Source organism: Microtus oregoni, unplaced genomic scaffold (assembly GCF_018167655.1).
Source record: "Microtus oregoni isolate MIOR12 unplaced genomic scaffold, Mior012 000023F_ref0000262, whole genome shotgun sequence".
Taxonomy (NCBI): Eukaryota; Metazoa; Chordata; class Mammalia; order Rodentia; family Cricetidae; genus Microtus; species Microtus oregoni.
In genome coordinates, this window is record NW_024543082.1 from 21,875,931 (window position 1) to 21,900,000 (window position 24,070).

At 36.6% G+C, this 24,070-nt stretch overlaps 1 protein-coding gene across 6 annotated transcripts in view; it reads right to left on the minus strand.

Moving 5' to 3' along the window:
• The window catches only part of LOC121461879 (limbic system associated membrane protein), a 2,099,220-nt gene that overhangs the window by 277,596 nt on the left and 1,797,554 nt on the right, over positions 1-24,070 (minus strand). For all 6 annotated transcript variants that reach the window (XM_041673213.1, XM_041673212.1, XM_041673214.1 and 3 more), the window contains one exon: positions 13,337-13,569. In XM_041673213.1, the coding sequence (XP_041529147.1) occupies positions 13,337-13,569 (233 nt within the window). The remainder of the gene's footprint in view (positions 1-13,336; positions 13,570-24,070) is intronic.

Below are 24,070 nucleotides of genomic sequence, written 5' to 3' on the forward strand. Positions count from 1 at the left end.
TAGTGAGTAACATCTTTTAAGAGAGTTAAATGTGCTTGTAGAGTTAGAAAAGGAATGACTTGGTTTTAGACAGTGAGCACAAGCAAGACACAGTGCAGATGCTATTTACACAAAGCATGTCAGGTGATGTCTAAAATTCTAATGAATCCTGTCTTTGTAGATGAATAATATTTCATTGTTCGTAAAGGCCACTGTTTCTTTACCTACTCATCCATAAATCACCTAGGCCGAATCTGAATTCCAGCTGTTGTGAGTGGTGGTGCAATAAACATGGATGCTAAGGTGTCTCTTTGTCGTGCTGACCTCAAATCTTTTGGATATATATCCAGAAGGGAATTGCTGTATCACATGGCTTTCTATTTTTAGTGTTTTGAAGGACACCCATACCATTCTCCATAATGGCTGGTCTAATTTACAAACTCACCAACAATGTATATGGAATAGTTTCTTTTTTCTCCACATGATTTTTCAGTTGTGGAAGCTAAATTAAGTTAGCATGAATGTAGACGATCCCTGGAGGTTGTGAAGGTTGTGAAGGAAAGGAGTTTGGCTAAAGGGAGGTTGAATTGTATCACTGCATGCTTCATGCATGTGTTGATATATCACCAAACTCATTAGTGTATACCATACATGCATGTCAATCAAAATAAAAATAATTCATATAATTAGCCGATAGGAACTTATATTATTCCCTATGTAAAGCCTTCAGTCAATTTTTATCACAGTTTGAATCCCCACACACTCTGGGGGAAAAAGCGAATGGAAACAAACCCTTAGGATGCAGCTAAGATCTGCATAGCTTGGCATCTCCTTTCAGTTCTCATCTGTCCTGTACCCGTGGGCCTGTTCATTGCCAGGTCCTTTCCACACATTCAAGTTCTGCCAGGCTCTACTTTTCACACTCCATGACTGGCTAGCTCTACTTTCACACTTTCTGGGGGAGCATTTCTTTATTTGGGATCTGATGTATGCACATATGTAGAAAGAGCATAGAAATAATGTGTTAGGGGGTGGGGATCACCAGGAGTCTCATTACTCTATCGCAATGTGAACATTCAAAAGATTTAAGACAAAGAATCCTGATAATCATAGCTATATTTTACAAATATTTAGAAACCATGTTCAGGATAGTTCAGAATAAAAAGAAGACATAAGTAGGTTGGGACTGTGGTCTTGGTAGGATGCTTGTCTAGTCTGCATAACCACATAAACTGAGCATGGCACTGATGCTTACAATTCTAGCTACCAGGAGGTGGAGGAAGAAGGATCAGGGTTTCAAGGTCATCATCAGCTGCATAGGAAGTAGAAGGACAGCCTGGGGCACACATGACACCTTGCCTTAGCAAAAAGCATAAGAAAAGGATAATTTTTTATTTTTATTTATTTTTTAATCTGAGAAAGAGCTAATAAAGACCTAAACTGAGAATGTAAGAAAGCATGCTTTAAAAATATGTTGACTGATTACAAGACAGATCAATGAAAGGAATAACTTGGAAATAACCCCATTTTCAGGAGGGTGTCATAATATTAGAAATAAGAATATAAGAGAAAAAGAAAGAACCTGCTTAAAACAAAAGAGACTTTTGCATTGAGCCCAATAAATAAAAAAGTGGCTGATTTTAGCTTACTCATAAGTTTTTGTAGCTAATACTCAGAAAAATAGGGACAGGGCTGCCTGGCAATGGAGAGTGATGGTATTGTTACTGTTAATGACATCCATGAGCAAAATGTAGAAAGGAAGAGAAATGTATGTGCTGAAGATCACACTCCTAAAAGAGAACAAATTGACCTAGCAGGAGAGATACAAGCAGATTAGGATAGGGAATGACTTCAGGAAACAATAAGAGGTGCTAAGTAAATGGAAACTTGTTAAGTGTGCTCAAAGAGAATGAGCTAGAAGAAGACAGGCTCACTAAAACAGGGAGATGGTAAGGAATATGAGAACTAAGGCAAGTTGTGTTAGGCAACCTTCAAAGGCAGAGAGCTGAGACTGAGGAGTTTTAACTGAGGTTGTCTTGACTAGAGTATTCAGTAATGTGTTAGAGGGTCTGAATTCCTGTCAACATTTAATGGTCTTTGGATTAGAAAAGACCGAGTATTGCTCTTGTTTTCACAGATAACTTATAAGGAAGTAAAACAGAATAACAACAGATAAACTTGGCCTTAGGTATCAGTAAGGGAGCCACTGACACACAGACTTAGGGACTGCAGACAGGCAGATAAAGCTAGCCCAAGATTAAGGAGACATCCCTAATGTTCTGATTTAAATTTTAATGTTTAGCAAAATTAGAAGTTTTATGCAATGATTTCTTACTCTGTAATTCTACAGAAATTCTAGCAGCAGAGAACCCCTGTCTGCATGATGGGATCCACAAAGCTTTGCAAAGACTATGTGCATGTGCGTTCTCGGCACTGTCTTACTGTCTCTCCTCTGAAAAGAAGCAAGCCTTCATAGCGTCAGACTTTCACAGCTAATTTAATCTCTTTATAACAGATGATTTTACATTTGTTTCTTCCAAGGAAAACCGTCAAAGACTCTAAATGATTTGTGAGAGAAAGATGGATGACAGAAGGAACAAACAAACAAAAAAGGGGATAGTAAAAGAAGAAAAGAGCCAAAAATTTGCCTTTGAATATTGTCTAAAAGACTCTCCTTTGAAAAATCATAAATTTATTATTTGAACACTTTTATTTGGCTATTTTTGAGTTATAATACATACATATTAGAAACTGGTTATGAAGTTTTACTTAATAAGACAGTATTCCAAAAGCCATTATACAAAGATCACTTTAGAATTTAGTCTTTCTTTCTTTCGTTTCTTTCTTTCTCTCTCTCTCTCTCTCTCTATCTCTCTCGCTCTTTTTCTTTCGGCTTTTTGAGACAGGGCTTAACTGTAGCTTCGAAGCCTGTCCTGGAACTAGCTCTTGTAGACCAGGTTGGCCTCGAACTCACAGAGATCCGCCTGTCTCTGCATCCTGAGTGCTGGGATTAAAAAGCTGCACCACCATGGCCCGGCTCTATCTTTTCTTTTTTATTATGGATATATGAGTGTATAAGATATTAGTACTTTCTGACCTGAGTTTGAATAATTGAGTTTACTAAGATACTTTAAAAAAAAACCCAAACTATACTTTTTCAATATATGAAAAAGTATTTTAATCATTTAATAACTTTCCCCCCAATTTTTTTTTTTTTTTTTTGGTTTTTCGAGACAGGGCTTCTCTGTGGTTTTGGAGCCTGTCCTGGAACTAGCTCTTGTAGACCAGGCTGGTCTCGAACTCACAGAGATCTGCCTGCCTCTGCCTCCCGAGTGCTGGGATTAAAGGCGTGCGCCACCACCGCCCGGCTTCCCCCCAAATTTTGATTACTAATGGCTGTTGAACTGTGTAGCTCAGACCTTTTATTTATTTGGAAGAAAAAGGAAACCTCATTGGCTATGTGATATTTGTGTAAACAGGAAGTCATCCAAGCTCACATCATTGGGAAGGCCACATAATAGATCTACAGCCACACAGCAAAGACATCCATGGGTGCTGCTTAATTTGAAGTTGAGATGCCATAGCTATCACCACACCAGTGTGGCCCTGGCTCCGGGCCACCACAAAGACTGTGATGAGATCATTCCCTTAGAAACCCACCAGGGTGGATACCACTGCTTATTTCAACTCATTCTCCTTAGGGGGAGTTTTTCTTGTCAATCATGTCGATTAATGATTCTGAAACCAGAGTTTCAAGCCTGCCTATATTTTAAGGACAGCTATTTCATTTTATATTTTATATTTGTGAAAATTTCTATATTGCAACAATATTGATCAAGAGGGTCATTTCCAAACATAAGGAAAAAGTCTGGATTATAGACTTATAATATCTATATTAATAGCATTTGCTACAAAAATAACACCAATGACGTTCCTCATTTCATTATTCTGAATATCTGAAGAATTTTTCACAATTTTCTTTAAACAATTTTGATGACCTGATCAGTGATGACCAATTTATGCATAAATCCTGATTTGCATGTCAGATCATTTTCTTTTTACACATTTGTGGAAGTGGAATTACTTGGTCAAGTGATAGAAATGTATTTTAAATCTTTGATAGACATATCTGCTTTACACTAGGAAAGTTTCCACTAATTTACACTCTCAACAGGGAGATATAAATGTGTCACTTTCCCCACTGCCTTGCCATTTTGCCTATGCTCATTTTGTTAACTCCTTCTTAGTGTCACTAGCTTAGAAAACATGTATTTCTCTTTTACTTTGTATGTCTTTGACTATTAGTGAGTTTGAATGGCTTTCAGTTTGATGATTTTAATGTGCCCTTTTATAAATTGAAAGTCTATATCCTCTACACTTAGCTCTCTAAATTTTTGGGAAAGAACAAAATCAGTAAGTTGAATGATATCACGTATCTTTTGTTATTTGTTCATATTATCTCAGTTTTTCCTTTGATAACACAATAAATTCTATTCATATATTTATTTTAAGTGAAAAAACTGCTTTATTGCACTTCGCTTTGCATTACTACAAATTTTTATTTTGTTTAACAGCCTTCAAATCCTTACCTTAACCAATAAGTTTTTTGTATTTTGCAATAATTTGATTTTATGAAAAGATACAAGACCAATGATTAGAACTCCCACACAGCCCAACTCATTTAAGTTTTATCAATTTCCCGCTCTTGTCTTTTCTTCATCAAATGTCTTTCACATCTTACATATGTGTCATATCTCCACTATTCTGGGATAACCTTTTTTTGTAAACTGTGAAGATGTGTCTCTGCATGGTACCTTCTGATTGGTTTAATAAAGATCTGAATGACCAATAGCTAGGCAGGAAAGGATGGGTGGGACTTCTGGAGAGAGATAAGAACTCTGGTTGAAATCGGAGGCTCAGGATTCGCAAGCAAGATGTGAAGCAAGTTGGACATACAGTATGGAGGAGAGGTGACAATCCATGTGGCAGAATGTATATTAATATAAATGGGTTAATTTAAGCTTTAAGAGCTGGTTGGAAACAAGCCTAAGCTAAGGCCAAGGTTTCATAATTAATAAGAAGTCTCAGTGTAATTATTTGGGAGCTGGCAGTCCAAAGAAAGTCCTTCAGTTCTTGCTATAGAATTTGCTTCACTGTGCTTGATGTTCTGCTTAGACTTATACTTTGGAAGCTGTACCACAAAGTGAGCCTATTTGCTGCCCATTGCCTGTCTTCTGGCATGTGACACCAATGTGTGTCATTTCTGGTACTGTTAACTTTGATCACTTGATAAATATGATAACATCTGGATTTCAAATTTATTCTTTTATCTTATTGTAGGTAGCTATTTTGAGATGGTGTAAACTTTTGAGTCTTTAACACTCTTCTTCCAGTTTTTGAATCCTTGATACTTTTTTTGCCTGAATTAATTATTTCTGTAAGGATTTTGATATTTATCATATTTCTTCTATATTTATTTTTAGTCAGCATTGTAATAGAGTTTATAATCCTTATCTATTAACTCTCATCTAACTATATTGGAATATCTGAAATCATTTGTTTTGATACTCAAATCATCCTTGACTTGGCTGATGGAAGTCCCTTTGAAAATGCCTTCTGGATGTGTTTTATATACATAATTATTCATTTAGTACTTCCTTACTTTCTTGTTCACAGGATGTTCCACATTCTTGTTGTAGTTTCCCTGTCCGCTCTTGATCATCTTTTCCTCTAAGCAACCTATGACCCTAGTAGTGGATAATAATACTTTCAAAGAAACATCTGGATGATAGGTGCTAGGCAATGGTCATTGTTACTGGGGTGTTAATGTTCTACGGCCTCCCCTTCCTCTCTGTTTCTAACTCTTTATATTTATCTCAAAGTCATGAATAAATACTAACTACTCTAGTTTCATCCAGGAACCACTGTCTTCACTTTGCTGTTCTCAATGCTACATCTCTCCTTTTCTATATCTGGAAACTGAGTGTCATTATTCTTATCTGTTAATCTCCTCACATTTTTCTCCTGAGTTTCTGTCTAAACATACTGGACTTGCTGCTAAGATAGTTTCTTACAGAGATGTTATATCCTTCAGTGATGTTGCCCCTTTTGGGACTCTGCTCACATGGACCCTGACCCAGGCTGAGAAGCTTTCTGACCACACTATAGTCTGCTTCAGAGATTTCTACTAAAAAGAAAGAGAAGAGCCTTATTGTGTTTGGTTACTCAATTTACTTGTCATTTTTGCAAACCTAAGCTCAGAATAGTTTTACAGACCTCTTCTATCATTCAAAAGATCATTAAAAGGAAATATTACCCTTTGGATAGAAACTGATTCAATAAAATCACCTGTAGTTAATGAGCTTATATATACATAAGCATTTTTAGTCTTTGTATGTAAATATATGAATTCAAAATGTTGCCTTCAATGTTTTAAGGAGTACGGGTTTTATTTTTCAAGGAAACATCTTTCTTCATGTGAATTTTAATATTCCCTGAAGAGACAGTTCTTCTTCCCCTATCATTAAAACTTATTTTCTCTCATTTTCAAGGAGGGCAAATATAGTTTGGAAAAGTATGCAGATGTAAAATGTTTATTTAGCTTAATGAGAAAGAGGAAAGCTTCAGATAAATGCAAGAGGCTTGGAGATACTAAGTAAATGTAAGAAGATTAGATTGACCTGGAAAAAAAACCTTAAAGTCCTTGCTATGAGGAAAATACTGAATGAAAACTACGTGAAATAAAAGCCCTAATGATGTAGGAGGTCCTTCTGTCTATGTGTTGCTTTTATTGGTTAATGAATAAAGAAACTGCCTTGGGCTGTTGATAGGGCAGAAGTTAGGTAGGTGGGGAAAACTAAACTGAATGCTTGGAGGAAGCAAGGTGGAGTCAGGGAGAGATGCCACGGAGTTGCCACCAGAGATAGATGTGATGAAACTTTGTTGGTAGGCTACGACCTCATGATGATATACAGATTAATAAAAGTGGGTTGAATTAACATGTAAGAGTTAGCCAATAAGAAGCTAGAGCTAATAGGCCAAGCACAAGTTTCTGTGTGATTATTTCAGGTTTAAGCTAGCTGGATGGCTGCGAACAGAACAATCAGCTCGCTTGTTCTTGTTACACCCTAATGACTTCTTTCCCCCCTTTTATTCCACTTTTCTCCTTTACATTAACTATCTGGTTGTTGACATGAATAGTGAAAGTAATAGTAACATAAATATGAGCCTGTTGTCTTTTGTGCTGGAGGCACACACTTTTAATCCCAGCTCTCAGGAGGCAGAGGCATGCAGAGAACTCTGTGAATTCAAGTCCTGCCTGGTCTACTGACCAAATTCCAGAACAGCCAGGGTTATACAGAGAAATCCTGTCTAGAAAAACCACACACACACACACACACACACACATACACACCACTTAAAAAATAATCAGAAAATCGGTCAACTTTTGCCTACAAAATACAAATGTTGACTACAGCAAATCATTAAAATAATCAAAAGCATTAACAACCATAAAAGCAAATCAAATCAAAAAGATTTCAAAGTCGTGTTTTATTAAAATTCTTTAAAAATCAGAACAACTATGGGTTAAATCCAATACAGTGTAGGAGTACGACTTATTTGAAGTTGAGTAAACCATGCTCATATTCTGAAAAGATTATTGATGCAGCATAATGTTTACTTAGGAAGGGAGGAAGAATGGGAGACAAGAAGGAAGAAAAAAGTAACCAACGATGACAGAAGAAATAGATTGAGAGAAAAAGCGGTAATTTCTAAAGCTCTCTAAAGGGTTTTGATCAGCAGTAGGGATGTTTGAAAGAGCCAATTGTAAGGCAGGTTTCTTAAAGTTCAAATCCTAGAAAGGGGTCTCAGACTTTTGTTCATAAGAAAAGCAATAAATTTAGAGTTTCTTTTCTAAGTCCATATGAGTACTCTAGAATTTATAAGTAAAGGAAATGTGGCTTTTTATCACCAGGAGTAGAAAATTGAACATTTTGTTCTTATAGTGTGTTTTACTCTCAATATTTTTCACAATTATATTATATAAATTGCAGCAATTATACAATAAACTCCCTGCCGACATTTTATATATTCCCACTTTCAATGGGTGTGATTTGAATCATAGTGGCAAGAAAAAATTCAAATTCTAATTTATATTATTGTGAAATTTATTTATCTATTTGAAAATACTTCAATACTTAAATCTGTTTTATTAAGGATATCCAATTTTGATATTTTCAGATTAGGTTACTTATTTTTACATGTTAACTAAATGAGAATAGCACTTAAAGAGCAAAAGACTGAACATGAAAATAACCTCTCTGGCACGGATACCAATCTAAGAATCATGCAGTAAAAATATATAAACTAAAAACCAAATGGTAATTATAATGTGTGGTAAATTAGTATTTAAAAATAGCATCTATATTTAAAAATATTATTGTCATTATTCCTTCATATTCAAATACACATGGGATTTCTAAACAAATACCTCATTTTGAAGCTATTGTACTTATAGTTAAAATACCTCAATTCAGCAGTGTACTCAGATTTATTTTTAGTTTTTACTATTACCATCCTCTAATACTTATTCTGCAAAATTTTAGACATAATTTGATGTGTCACACAGGAAAATGAACTGGCAGGAGGCAGCAAATCCCTGCCATTGCTTAGATCTGCAAAACAGTAGGTCTTGATTCCCGGGCACATGAATGAGTGACAATGATAATGAACTTGTAGGCGTTGACCCACCCCGGGGATTCTGATTCCATTGTTCTGGAGGTGGCTCTCAGGCAATAGTACTTTGACAAATGTAATAGTTTGAAGGGTTGAGTTTACTGCAAATTGTGCAATAGTCATAACTAGAGAGGAATTATGTTGCTTTGGCACATGCGTTCTCATTGGCAGCATGTTCAGAAGATCAAGAAACCATAGAAGAATAACCTTCAGAGAAAAAAATGAATACATTAGTAGCAGAAAAGATTTAATTAATATTTACTTCCTTATTTTATTGATATTAAAAATCGTGGGTTCTTAAACTTTGATCCTGGACTCTATAAAGATTCAGTCACAGAAACCAAATATTAGGCTTTACATAGGGGTCCCTGCGTTTATTAAGCAAAATACATCTTTAAATTTGGGTAGCGTTGGCTCCCTCAGAGAGAATATATATTAGCAAATAATCAAAAGTGGCCTCAAAGGTCAGTGCTGACATAAGCTTTGCTGAGGTAAGACTTTATTCTGTGTACCACATAAAAAAGCTGTGTGTAGCTATCATTTAGACAAGAGTAGTTTATTGAATCACATAGAATATCTTTTCAATACAGGATAGTTTATATGTAATGATCTTCATAAACTAATAAACTTCTTTTCTGTGAGAAATAACCAACAAAATAAGTATGTGGTGAAGATGTTGAAAAGCAATTAGTATACAGAAAATCAAATAGATAGATAGATAGATAGATAGATAGATAGATAACTGGCTTCCAGTATAAATAATATATAGGAGAAGAAGAAGACATTATAAATACTAGCACATATATAAGGTTGAAAGTTTTGAAGAGTAGACCAGTGTATCTCAATTGTTCTGATACCTGAAAACAAACAGTTTGGAAAAACAGACTATCTCTCTAGGGTGCTATATGTAGGCAGCTTTAGAGATCCTAGAAGGCCATGGCATTTAAGTAACTCAGCATTGATTTGTGTGCCTCATGTTCAAGTAAATTCTTGGGAATATTTACAGTCCCAGCCATCTGAAAGTAGTTGAATCCATGCAGCATTGTTCTCTCCTTCCACAGATTCTTATTTTATATAATTGTTTGGGGACACGGACTCTTTATGTTGCTTTACTACATTGGGAGCCTGATCATCACTTGGCGGAATTATAAATTCATTTTTCCAGACATTACTCAAATCTGCCAAAGCAGAAATGCTGGAGAGTTTTTAACCATTCTAAACGTTAATAAATCATCTAAGTATTAATGATACAACTTTTGCTCAAACTTTCTCTATAACTGTGGGAAAGAACGGAAAGGATGCTTAGCATTCTCCAGAAATCCCGTTCTATGCCTCAGACTAAGGACGCAGCAACTCTCCCTCCCCTTCTCCTTTAGTACAGGGTTTTCTCTCCTCTTTCAAGGTGATGTGATTAAGGTGGAAATATGATAATACTTGAAGCAAACATAAATGTGCTTCCAAGCCTGTTATAAGGTAACAGGAAGCCTTGGGCAGGTTTGTTGTTGACACTGAATATAAGCTTTTGCTCATAATAAAGCTATTCATGTCTACTTACAAGTAATATCCAAATTACACAAGACAATGAATAAACAGTACTGGTCCATTAACAGGCTTTTTTTTTTCTGTTTCTTAATACCAAATCAAACTTAATTTCATTTGCACTGAGTTTCTGGTTCTAAACATGTCTCTTTGTGATTTTAATTTAATAGAATACAGACAAATGCGTAGGTGTGTGTGTGTGGTGGTGGTGGTGGGAGAACTTTGAACTTCTGGTGGTAAGACTTGGGCCTAAATATAAATCTAAAAAATAGCTATTCTTCCGCCCCTCACTGGGACCTTGGGAGCTCAGTCCAGTGCTCCAGTGTGGGTCTCCGTCTCTATCTCCATCCATCACCAGATGAAGGTTGTATGATGATATGCAAGATATTCATCAGTATTGCTATAGGACAGGGTCATTTCAGGTTCCCTATCCTCAGCTGCCCAAGGAACTAACTGGGGACCTCGGCTTGGGCACCTGGGAGTCACTATAGGTTCAAGTCTCTTGCCACCCCTAAGGTGGCTCCCTTAACTAAGAATTATGCTTCCGTGCTCCCCTATCCAACCTTCCTTTATCCCAATCCTCCTTTTTCCCCAAGTTCCCCCCATATTCCCCTTCTCCCTTTTCTCTCCCCATCTCCCCTTACCCCCATCCCACCCCACCCCCAAGATCCCAATATTCTCCCTGGCAATTTTGTCTACTTCCCATAGCCAAGAGGACAACTATATGTTTTTCCTTTGGTTCACCTTCTTACTTAGTTTCTTTAGGATCACCAATTGTAGACTCCGTGACCCTTATTTATGGCTAGAAACCAATTATGAGTGAGTACATCCCATATTCATCTTTTTGGGTCTGGGTTACTTCACTCAGGATAGTGTTTTCTATTTCCATCCATTTGCATGCAAAATTTGAGAAGTCATTGGAAGTCGGGACCACGAGGGGTGCACCCACCCACTGAGACAGTGGAGCTGATCTATTGGGAGCTCACCAAGGCCAGCTGGACTGTGACTGAAGAAGCATGGGATGAAACTGGTCTCTCTGAACATGGCGAACAATGGGGGCTGATGAGATGCCAAGGACAATGGCACGGAGTTTTGATCCTACGTAATGTGCTGGCTTTGTGGGAGCATAGCCAGTTTGGATGTTCACCTTCCTGGATATAGACGGAGGGGGGAGGACCTGGGACTTACCACAGGGCAGGGAACCCTGACTGCTCTTTGGACTGGAGAGGGAGGGAGAGAGGAGTGGGGAGAGGGGGAGAGGGATGGGAGGAGGGGGAGAAGGGTGGGAGGAGGGGGAGAAGGGTGGGAGGAGGGGGAGGGAAGTGGGAGGCTGGGAGGAGGTGGAAACTCGTTTTTGTTTTGTTTTTTTCTCCTTTTCTCAATAAAAAAAAAGTTAAAAAAAAATAGCTATTCTTAAGGTCATGGTAAGAATATTGTAACCCAATGGAAATGTTTCCAGATCTGATTCCATTCAGTACGGGCTTGTCACTCAGCAACTTCACAGCCTCCCTGGTGACCTTGAGCATGGAACTTACCTTGACTGATTCTCGTTTTTTTTTTTTTTTTCATTTTGAAACCAAGTCTTCTGCTGCTCAGATTCTTAACTGTATTTTGTTGAGAATTATATACACAATGCCTATTTTGTCTCTAGGAACTTTCTCATGATAATTTAAGAAAGTTATTCAAATTTTCAAATTGTAAAGCAATGTTGCAATCAAGCATTTTTTTGAAGAATGATTTGTTATAAAGAAACATGCAGGTAAAACCATAATTGGCCATGAAGTGAGATCTGCTCTAAAGATTCTTTACTATTAATATCTTACTTTATTCTTCCTTATACCACTGAATCAAGTAGAAATTCTGTGTTTTAGAAAGGTCTATCTGTGAATACTTATTTGTCTTTTATAGGCATTAGCAAAGTCACAAATAGAAATATTCATACATCTCTAAGAGTATTTACACATTATGTGGGTTTCCTGAGTTCCCTACCCTAGTATGTCTTGTTTCCTGGCTCAAATACTTGCCACTAATCTGCAAGGCAACATTCTCGTATTTGGAATTTTGTTAACCATAGACACGCCCTTTCCGAGGATTAAAATGAAGCTGTCAGCCATTGCAGATGGCCTGCATGGGAGTCACACAATGGAAGCACTCTGCTACCATGTGGACTCTGACATGTTTTATTTCAGTTTCAATTTATTATTGAAAAAATCTGGGAAAGCGATCCTTTAAATGCTGCAGTAACCAGTTCTTTAACACATTAATAGTAGCTACAGCCTAACTTTGCCACACCACTGACCACATTTGGAATACTGACAGAAACCCTAAGGTCATGTTTAATTTGCATTAAATTTGCATGAAATTATAAATCAAAAATACAGAAATACAGCCCTAATATTTGTCAGTGCTTAGATCTTTCCTGAGAGATGGAGGGAAACTGCTGGAGGTTTGATTTTGCTTGCAATGAAACTGTGTAAGTATCAGCTTAGTTTTCAAGGCAAAGGGGACCCAAAGAAGCCACCCCATATGGGCATATGTGTATGCTATTCAAGATTTTAATCCTGGAAAACCATGACTCAAATGTGCCTCAGAGAAACTCCAATCTAGAAACAAATTTTCCCTTATGGTGTCTCAGAACCTGATCGTTAGTCTGGCTTACAACAACTTATTAAATAAAGATAGAAGTCACAAAGAAAGGCAACCAGGTAAGAAAAGATCACAGATCCTAGGAATTTTTATTTTCTAAACATTTTCAATTTTCAATAGCACATAAGGAAATAATAATGATTTTTAAGGCAAAGACAGGTTTTAAATAGGCTTTCCTAAATTCTTCAAATTACTGAAAAAATTAAAAGAACTTCCTAAGAATTTCAACGTTATGTACACTCTATGTTAAGATAGCTGCAGGTTTGCTCTCTCTGTGTGTGTTTTAAGCAGCTAATGGGGGAAACACCACCAGTGATCAGCACATGGGTCTTCTTAGTTCTTTCTTTTCAAATCAGTCATCTGGGAGGAAGATCAAATGTCTCGCTCACCACAGCCACTCTCCACAGCTCACTCTCTTGTTCTACCTTTCCCTTACCTTGCACGATCAAGTACACTTGGGAGGTCTTGGGCTCATGCTGTGTCTGAACCGAGCATGTGTAGGATCCCTCATCATAGACATCCACCTTCTGGATTCGGAGGCTATATTCCAGAGAATGGCGTTTCTCCAACTCAACCCGAGGATCCAGAGACCACTTGTCATGTCCAGCGAAGATGATGCCAGAACGGTTCAACCAGGCCACTTTCGAGTTTTTGTCTTCTACCACACATCTAACAGAGCAGAATAATACTGTTAGTGCCTCACTATTTCTGTTTGTTTTCATACTCTGCATGAGAGGACTCAACAAGACCAATCAAGACAAATAATTACAGGCATAATAAATCATCATCATGATATTTCTGAAAGTGCTAAGTATTTTCCCCATTTCCTTTAAGATCCAATCACCACCCAGTGTGTGAATGCCATTTTATTAGATTTGATTCAGCAATAAGCAATTGGAATGTGAGCAATACGACCCAGTAAAGTTAAATGATGATTGACTTCTCACTAGATTATCTTCTTCATGTTTAGGAAAAGGTCATTCACACAAAACTCCATCTGCATATATATTTTGAGACTCATGCAATTGATACTGTGACACTTCTGCTTCATTTCAAACCATGTTTATTCTTTCACAAGCATGACCTACAGTCCTGTGAGTTATGCTCCATATTTAGAAGAATTAGACTAGATTTCAGAATTCACTTGTGACTCTGAAGCATTTGGAATGCCCATGCCCTGGGATGAGAAGTGTGTGTGTGTGTGTGTGTGTGTGTGTGTGTGTGTGTGTGTGTGTGTTCAGGCATGAGTGGGAGGGTGTTGATCAAGAAAATCAAAGCGAACAGCATCTGGTTTAGGTTCCATTGTACATGCTGAGAGCAACAGGCGCCTGATGGGGAGATAATTTGCTCTCAGCACTTCTGATCATATTAACTGACGTACTCTTTCATCGGACATGAAGAAACCAGATTTCTACTCATATTCTAAGGAAGATAAATGATAAGTGCTCGTATAAATGGCAAGATGTGTGTGCATGTGTGTGCGAGAGCGGTGGGGAGTGAAGCTGGGAATGCATTTCCTTGAATTTTAGGTTAAAAAGTTGGACTTGGAAAGAAAAGAGAAACATAACAAAACAAATAAATAAACAAACCAAAAAAAAAAACAATTTCTCTATATATCCCTATGTCAGGATGTATGTCTGGCCTACAGGAAGAGGAACCCAAGTGTTGTTCACAGCTGCAGAGCCAGCTGTTCAGCACTCTGGGGCACAAAAGAAAGGCAAAATTTCCAAGATCTTGACAAGAGAACAATTAAAACAACACATTCCCCTGGATTTTCTAAGTCAAATCAAATACAAGGTTTTTGCCAGTGTGAAAACATAGACTGACCATTCCCGTGCATAGGGAGGAGGCATGAAGAATTCAGGAGCTGTCCAAACCTGGCTCTCGTGGCCAAATTCATCTCTCATAACAAGAAGCAAAGATCACTATTTAATGTATCCTAGCTATAGTGCAAAGCCCTTCCTACCCTTTTACATTTAGGCAGATGGTATGTTTTTGCTGTTTTGATTTGTGCTGGAGTGAAAACTTGACACTTTCCATGCTAAGGTGCACAGGTCTTATATTTCTTCTTTCCTTGTTTAATTCCTCAAACACAGATCATTTTAGGTCCTAGATGTTATTTCCATCTTCTAGGATGTCTTTCTCTGCCACAGAGATACTGTTGGATTGGGGATAACGACACATGTTTGGCGATTTGTGGTTACTTTACAAGAAACATGACTCATTTCGCGGACATGGCTGCTGCTGCCTTCCAGATTTTGCTTTTTCTATTTCTAAAGTGTCACTCCTCTGCTCGGAGTAGCTTTAAAGGCACCTTTCAATCCAAAGTAATTTAGAGTTAAATGATAGTGTGTTGTTGGCACCATTAGTAGACTTGTAGAATGTAGACAGTGATTTTGTGCTCTTTTCTATTTGAGAGGTTGGAAATGAACCTGTGTAAATATATTTTAAATCTCAACCACATGTCCCTTGTACTTTTGTCATATATATAACTCAAAACACCAATAAGCAGACTTACTGTCCTTTAGTCCCCAAAATGGCTGTGTCATGTTTATCATATTGCAAAGATAAATAGAATGTGATGATCCTAGTCACAGTGGACACATCTACAACAAAAACCCTGCACCTACGGCTCAGAGAACATTGTTGAAAAGAGAGTAGAAAGATTATAAGAGCCAGAAGACCAGTAAGTCTTCTAGGAGATTGTGTCTTCCAGCAATAACAAGGAAGACCTCCATAATAATTCAACGACATGGGAACCTGACCATAATTCCTCAACAGGGCTGCTTCCTAGGCAGAATCTGAACAATGACAAATCAATAGACATGCTAACACTTCAGTGGGGAATCACACTGTGTCCCACACCGAGACAAAAAACTATAGGCAGCTAACGATTACTGAAATAGGGCAAATTAGCTTCTCCCAGAGATGAACCTCTAATTGGTTATCCAGTTCAAGAGTCTGCTACTAAATTGATAAATTGATAAATTTCTGCCCTCACTAAAAGAATTCAGAAAGTTGTATTTATATGTTCATAAATTTGCATACATGGAATAATAATAAAAACCTGTCATTTTGAAATGGAGTTGGAGGTTTATGAACATCTGGAAGAACAGGATGTGGGAGGGCTGGAGAGAAGAAAAGGATGGGCAGAGTGATATAATTATATTTCAATTTCAATTTTTAAAATAAATACAAAGCAAATGAACCCCAAATTTGTTCATTATATAGGTGTGTGTGTATGTATGTATATATATTATTTCTCATTTTAATAAATACAATATTTTGGATTATTTATCTGGACATTTTCCAAAGCAAATCTCAAATACAATAAGCATTTTGGAAATACTTTGTATGCCAATTAGCATGTTCACAAAGAGAAATAAAGGTCATGTGACTGCTATGTTCCATGCCCCATCCCAAGCCCTATAAAATCCACAAATATCTTAGACCAATTTTCTTATCAGTATCATGTAGACATGCTGTGTCAGGTTCTTAGGATCTTCTGGCATTTTAGCAATTTTTCTCCATGGAAAAGTTGAAAATCACACACATCATTATTCCAAATTATCTTCGGAAAGTATTCCAATCTATCTTACCTAAAGAAGCAGTTGATTATTTCAGCAGACCTGCCAGACTTACATAAATGCACTGACAGCAACAATGAATTATTGTCATGGCAATCTACAGAACATCTTACTTTTAGTTTAGGCTTCATTCTTCTTTACTTTTCAAATTTACCTCTTACTTGCAAACAAATGAAAGGTGTGTTAAAATCATGTCACATATTTTACTGGCTTACCCTATTATTTGAAAAAAAAACAAACACAAGACAAGAAAATAATGAATATATATATATATATATATATATATATATATATATATATACATTGGTTTGCTGAATCTTTAAGATCTCATTTTATTTATTCAAAAGATTGGAAGCAAATGCATTCCTTGTAGACTAGAAAACAATCCCTCAAAAATGTGATGACAGTTTTTCTAACAAAAACTAAGCAAATGCTCTTCTAGAACTAATTTAATTTTTAATTTTGAAAATCTTGATCTCAGGTGATAACTAATTTAAATTTTAAACTGTACACATAAGAAAAAGATGCTAAAAGCCCAAGTATTAATCTTAATTTGCATAACTCTGTCGATTAAAGGAACCAGCCACTGAGCAATCACACACCACCTGGCTGTGCAGAAATGAGACTGCTGGTATAAACTCATATCCATCATTCACTGACTTGACAACAAGTATCGTGGGTTTGCATCTAGGAACAAGGTTGGCTTATCTATGTGTTAGGCAGGGAAGCAGAGTGAATTAAGACGCTGGAGCTGTACCAGCATAGTGTGATTGCAGTGAATTAGTGACATTTAAATGCTCTTTGCATACAGGTCATCACTGTAGTTCAGAATATATACATGATGACTTTATCTCCCCAAATATCCCAGATTAAAACAGAAAGTGTGAAACTATTTTTAAAATCTTTCCTTTCATGAATTTTTCAGTTCAATGGGATGTTTTATCAATGAGATCATGACATTGCAAATAATTTTGGGGTTGACAAAGAATGTTTCATTTTAAAAATGAGGTCAGGAATAAAGAGAGACTTAGAGACTGTCCTTACACTTTAGATGGGATTTGTGGTTGGAAGCTGAGGCCATAGGATGTTCCTTCTCTAGAAAAATCTCTTCAAGTCAGTATCCAGTCCTTTTCTTTGGGTCCTACTACAACATCCTCATATTCAACATTGGACTCCAGTTACTTTATCTCATATGTTTACTAAAGACCTTATAAATCACTGAAGAGACATAGTGATTGAAGATTATAAGCACCATATACTCAGTAGACACTTTCAGATTTGTAGAACAACTACTCTGAATTTAATTTACTGTTTAACTTACTATTGGACCAACTATCACATCTTTATAGCTATGTAATTCATGAAGAATAAGTCATTAATATTATTTAATATTAAATAATTGAAATTATACAAGGTAACATTAAAAACTGTTGAATATTATATTAAATGAGTTTGAAAGAAAGTCCCTGAGATAGAAACTGAGTGGGTAAAGGCACTTGTGTTTCAAACCTGATGGCCTGAGTTCAATCCCTGAAACTATATACATGAGGAAAGAGAAAACACATTTTATAAAAGTTGCCCTCAGATCTCTGTATATGTACCCTATATCATATACATTACAAACACATACACATACATACACTAAAACTAAATGATTGAGTGAGGTAAGCCAGACCCAAAAAGAGGAACATGGGATGTACTCACTCATATTTGCTTTCTAGCCATAAATAAAGGACATTGAGCCTATAATTAGTGATCCTAGAGAAGCTAAATAAGAAGAACCCAAAGAAAAACATATAGGCATCCTCCTGAATATTAACCTTCATCAGGCGATGAAAGGAGACAGAGACAGAGACCCACATTGGAGCACCTGACAGAAATCTCAAGGTCCAAATCAGGAGCAGAAGGAGAGAGAGCACAAGCAAGGAACTCAGGACCGCGAGGGGTGCACCCACACACTGAGACAATGGGGATGTTCTATCGGGAACTCACCAAGGCCAGCTGGCCTGGGTCTGAAAAAGCCTGGGATAAAACTGGACTCGCTGAACATAGCGGACAATGAGGACTACTGAGATCTCAAGAACAATGGCAATGGGTTTTTGATCCTACTGCACGTACTGGCTTTGTGGGAGCCTAGGCATTTTGGATGCTCACCTTACTAGACCTGGATGGAGGTGAGTGGTCCTTGGACTTCCCACAGGGCAGGGAACCCTGATTGCTCTTTGGGCTGACGAGGGAGGGGGACTTGATTGGGGGAGGGGGAGGAAAATGGGAGGCGGCGGGGAAGAGACAGAAATCTTAAATAAATAAATACAAAAAATAAAACAGATAAAAATCATATTACTTATTAATTCTTCTATATTGGTTATCTTTGTTGCAGTCATTAAACAATATAACCAAAAGTGACTTATGGAAGAAAGCATTTATTTTAACTGAGTCCATAGAGAGAGCCAATAATGTCATGGGAAGCATGGCACTAGGTGGCCAGGGCAGGAAGCTGAGAGATTACATTTCAACCACTCACAGATAGCAGAGAGTGAACTGTAGGTGGGGGAGACTTTAAATTCTCAAAGTCCATCTCTTGGGACTCAGTTCCTCCTATAAGGCTTCACCTCCTAGACATTTCATAACCTCATCAAACAACCTGGGGACCAAGTGTTCACACATGAGCCTGTGTGGGACATTGCTCATTCAAACCACAACAATTAATAAAGATCATTTATGAAAAAAATCTGTATTGCATGTAAACAACTTGAAAAAAAGGCAGAAGTGGGTTGCTTTCTACAAAACAAGGGAAATATGAGTATGTGTTCTCTGCAAACACAAACTCTTAAATAGCAGGTGGGTTATATACCATAAGTAAAAAAAAATTTGATTTTTTAAAAGTCAGCATTTTATCTATAATATTCAGTACATCTGAATCTATAACAGTATCATAAGAATTAGATGCATTGCTAGGTCTCTCTAAGCACTTCTTGGTAAAGATGTTAGGCACCGTTACATGAATGGGTACACTGGCAATTCCATTTATGTTATAGAAAGTTAGTGATTACATTACATTTCAAAAACAAAGAACACAATTGGAAACAAAAGAAATGTTCATCCCAGTCAGCAATAATATAACAACAAATTTACTGGCAAGATTTCCATCATGTAAATGATGCAGTCCAGTAGGATTAAACTCTTTAGTTGTTACTAAGCACATCGTTGCATATTTAAACAGTATTATTGGCTAAAAGCTTTCCATCTTACCATTTGTATTTGTCTAAACATTGTTTTATATGTTTTCTAGTCCTCATTTGAAGAGTAGAATCTGGCATTCATTTATTTAATGCACGGATACAAATGTATTAATTTCATTTAGTCTGTGGTCTACTTTTATGAATGATTATATTTCAACACTGGAAGATATTTTCACTAGGTGGATAGAAGTTACTCTTTTTATATGTTTTATTGATTTTATTGAGCTATAAATTTTCTCTGCTCCCCTCCCTTTCTCTCCCATCCCCTTCTACCCTCTTCCATGGTCCCATGGTCTCAATTTACTCAGGAGATCTTGTCTTTCTCTACTTCCCATGTAGATTAGATTTATGCATATCTCTCTTAGGGTCCTCATTGTTGTCTAGGTTCTTTTGGATTGTGAATTGTAGGCTTGTTTTCTTTGCTTTATGTCTATAAAAAGCCACTTATGAGTGAGTACATACAATTTTTGTTTTTCTGTGTCTGGGTTACCTCACTCAATATGATGTTTTCTAGCTTTTTCTATTTGCCTGCAAATTTCAAGATGTCATTTTTTTTCTGCTGTATAGTACTATTCAACAAATGGTGCTGGCATAACTGAATATTAACATGTAGAAAAATAAAAATATATCCATATTTACCACCATACACAAAACTCAAGTCCAAATGCATCAGAGACCTCAACATAAAGCCAACTACACTGAACTTCATAAAAGAGAAAGTGGGAAGTACACTTGAATGCATTGGCACAGGAGACCACTTCCTAAATATAACCCCAGTAGCACAGACACTGAGAGAAACAATTAGTATATGGAACCTCCTGAAACTAAGAAGCTTCTGTAAAACAAAGAACGTGGCCAACAAGACAAAACGGCAACCTACAGAATGGGGAAAGATCTTCACCAACCCCACATCAGACAGAAGACTGATCTCCAAAATATACAATGAACTCAAGAAATTGGTCATCAAAAGAACAGATAATCCAATAAAATAATGGGGTATAGACCTAAACAGAGAACTCTCAACAGAGGAATCTAAAATGGCTGAAAGACACTTAAGGAAATGCTCAACATGTTTAATCATCAGAGAAATACAAATCAAAACAACTCTGAGATTCCATCTTACATCTGTAATAGTGGCCAAGATCAAATACACTGATGACAAATTATTCTGGAAAGGAGTTGGGGTAAAGGAAACACTCCTGCATTGCTGGGGGCAGTGCAAACTGGTATATCCCTTTGGATATCAGTATGGCAATTTCTCAGAAAATCAGGAAACAACCTTTCTCAAGACTAATACCACTTTTGGGTATATAGCCAAAGGATGCTCAATCATACCACAAGGACATATGCTCAACTTTGTTCATAGCAGCATTGTTTGTCATAGCCAGAACTTAGAAACAACCTATATGCACCTAAAAAGAAGAATGGATAAGGAAATTGTGATTCATTTACACAAAGAAGATACTTCTTAAGAAATGACAGAGGAGTGGTTCTAAATAGATGCAATTCATGTCCACAGGTGACATTGGAAATATGTGGAGACAGCTTTTTAATACAACTGAGAAGGGAATCTTTGCTGCTGGTATTTTGCGGCGAGTTATCAGGTGTGTTGCTATACATACTTGAATACTCAGGGCAATATTCATACAAAAAGTTATGTGTTATGCAGAATATTGACAGAGGCCAGGGTGAGGAACCTGGATTAGACCTTTATCTTTGATCCAACTACCTAGAATTAGAAGGTAAATATCGTCAGTGCAATGGCATTTTCCTTTAGGTTTTTCATATCAAGTATTTAATATCATAAAATTCTCTGAATGATATATGAAGTTCATGGCAAAGGAAATGAAATGAGAGAGAGTGATTTTTTGCTTAAAAGTTAATAGTTATGCAATATTTTAAAAAACAAGTAAATGAGATTTACGCACAGAAAGTTTATATCTCTAAGGCAAAAGTTATTCCATTTGTTTTGATCTGACTCTCCACACTGTATACATGAGCTGACGTTTCTTACTGTACGCAAGAAATAAGTTCTGTTTCTATGTGTCAACTGAAGGTAACTTGTATTAAAATAAGAATGTGACACATGCTTGAGATGCTTTATTCATGACTATCTAATGATAGACTCTTTGCATTGTTGATAGTAAAAGGAAAGAATCTAACTTGTTTTGCTTCTAGTTTAATTTTTGAGAAACTATTTCTCCTTAGTGTTTCACTCTTGTGCAAAACAATATCAACAGCAACCAGAATAAGGAAAAAAAAAAACAACTCATTTTGATTTTAAGTAAAACTGCTCCTATTTTTAGTGGAGAAATAATTTTGAATTTTGAATTTTTATTCATTATAACACAGTAATGGACTTCATAAAGATATTTTCATACTTCCTCTACTTTTATCATATTTCCATAAACACTTTTCTCTTTTCCCTCTTTCCCTTCCTGAAGCTCCCTCTCTTCTCCCCCTTTAAAGAAGACAGTTCACTTCTTTCATGACATATACATATGCTCGATTTTATGTGTCCATGTAGATCTAGAGTTCACAAATGAAAGAAAATGTGTGATATCTGTCTTTTTGAGTCTAGGTTACATCATTTCCTATGACAATCTCCACTGCATCAATTTCATTGCCAACAACATAATTGCAAAATTTTCTGTGGCTGAACAAAAATGATACCATTTTTAAATCATTTATCTATTGACAGATATCTACACTGATTCCATTACATGCCATTGTAATTTTGCTGTAATAAACATGGATGTTTTAATATCTATGTGGTATGCTGACTTAAAGCCTTTCATGTAAATACCCAAGAAATTCCTGACTAAGTCTTATAGGAGAAGTCTTTTCAACTTTTTAGGCCCAATAGGCAGACTAATTTGCATTCTTAATAGAACTGTATGAGAATTCCTCTGTTTTTTTCACCAGCAATTGATTTTATTACTCATTAAGGAAACATTTCTGTGATACACATGCCCCCCCCCCCCACATGCTTGTGGAAAGATACAAGATGTGAATTGGAAAGAACACTTTTAGAATGTGTTCTCCCTCCATTGACACTGTTCATGTTTAACTTCAGTCCTACAAATAAAACCCTTAATGAATAAGGAAAACTATCATAGAGTCATTTCACTCTAGAAGGAAAGATAATTGGTCTGGAAAGTGATGCTATATATTACCAGCATTAAAGCATAGGAAGATTTCAAGCAGAAGATGGAATAAACTATCATGAAAATATTCAAGACAATTCGGACTCGAAGACCTTAATCTGATTTTATAGCATTATTTGAAGAATATTGAATTCTAAGAACTATGCAAACACATTTTAAAAACACCCAATTAGATGAGTACTAAATTCAAGAAAGTTATAATTATGAATTGTCATGGTTTAGATTCATTACCATTTTATAACATCAGACTCAGAAATTAGAAAAGGAACTTTGGGGTTGATTGTTGATCCTTAACAGCCCTTGCCTAACTTTACCACAAGAACTTTCACCTCATCAACATGCTTACTTCCAGATTTGCCTCGCGGTGGTGGTGGTAGTGGAGAAGAATGTGATAGTTTAACAGTAATGAGATCCTTACTTAAGGTATACACATTAATTGCTTTTTGCACACAATGCTATTGCTTCCTTAATGGACAACAGTATAAAGCAAGCATACTTTCTGAGGTGCTGGGAAACTTAAACCATTCACAAGATCCAGGTTATTGTAGCTATTGTAAGGATGTTTATTTCAGTGGGTTGGACTCAAACTCCCAAATTTCTCAGTCATGTCTCTTATAACAATGTAATGTGCTTAGAATGTTTCAATATCAATATATTCTCAAAAATATCATATTGTGATATTACAAGACTGAAAAAATGGAACATGATTTTTTTTTCTCTCCTGGTTAGAAAAACAGAGGCATAGAGATGGCAGTGATTTTCCACTCTGTAGATTGACTTTAAGCATAGAAGCAGATGGGACTGGAGAGATGTTCTTATGTTTAATGTCAGCCCCTGCTCTTGCAGAGGACCCAAGTTCAGCTCCTCACAGTCCATAATGTCCTGTAACTTCCGCTTCAGCATGATAGAACTTATCAATCACCTGCATTCACATTTGTGAGCACACACACACACACACACATGCAGACACAGAAACAAACACACAATTAAGAATAAAATGATGAACTTTTAAAAAGAGCACAGCACCTGGTCAAGCATCCCATATCACTGAAAAGCACCAGTGTTATTCTTCTCCAGGCCAAGTGTAGTAATTGGCTAGTTAGAGGTTTTTCATCAGTAAATGAGCAATGCATTAAGAGTACTTAGTGTGCTTCGAAATAGCTTAGCAAATCTT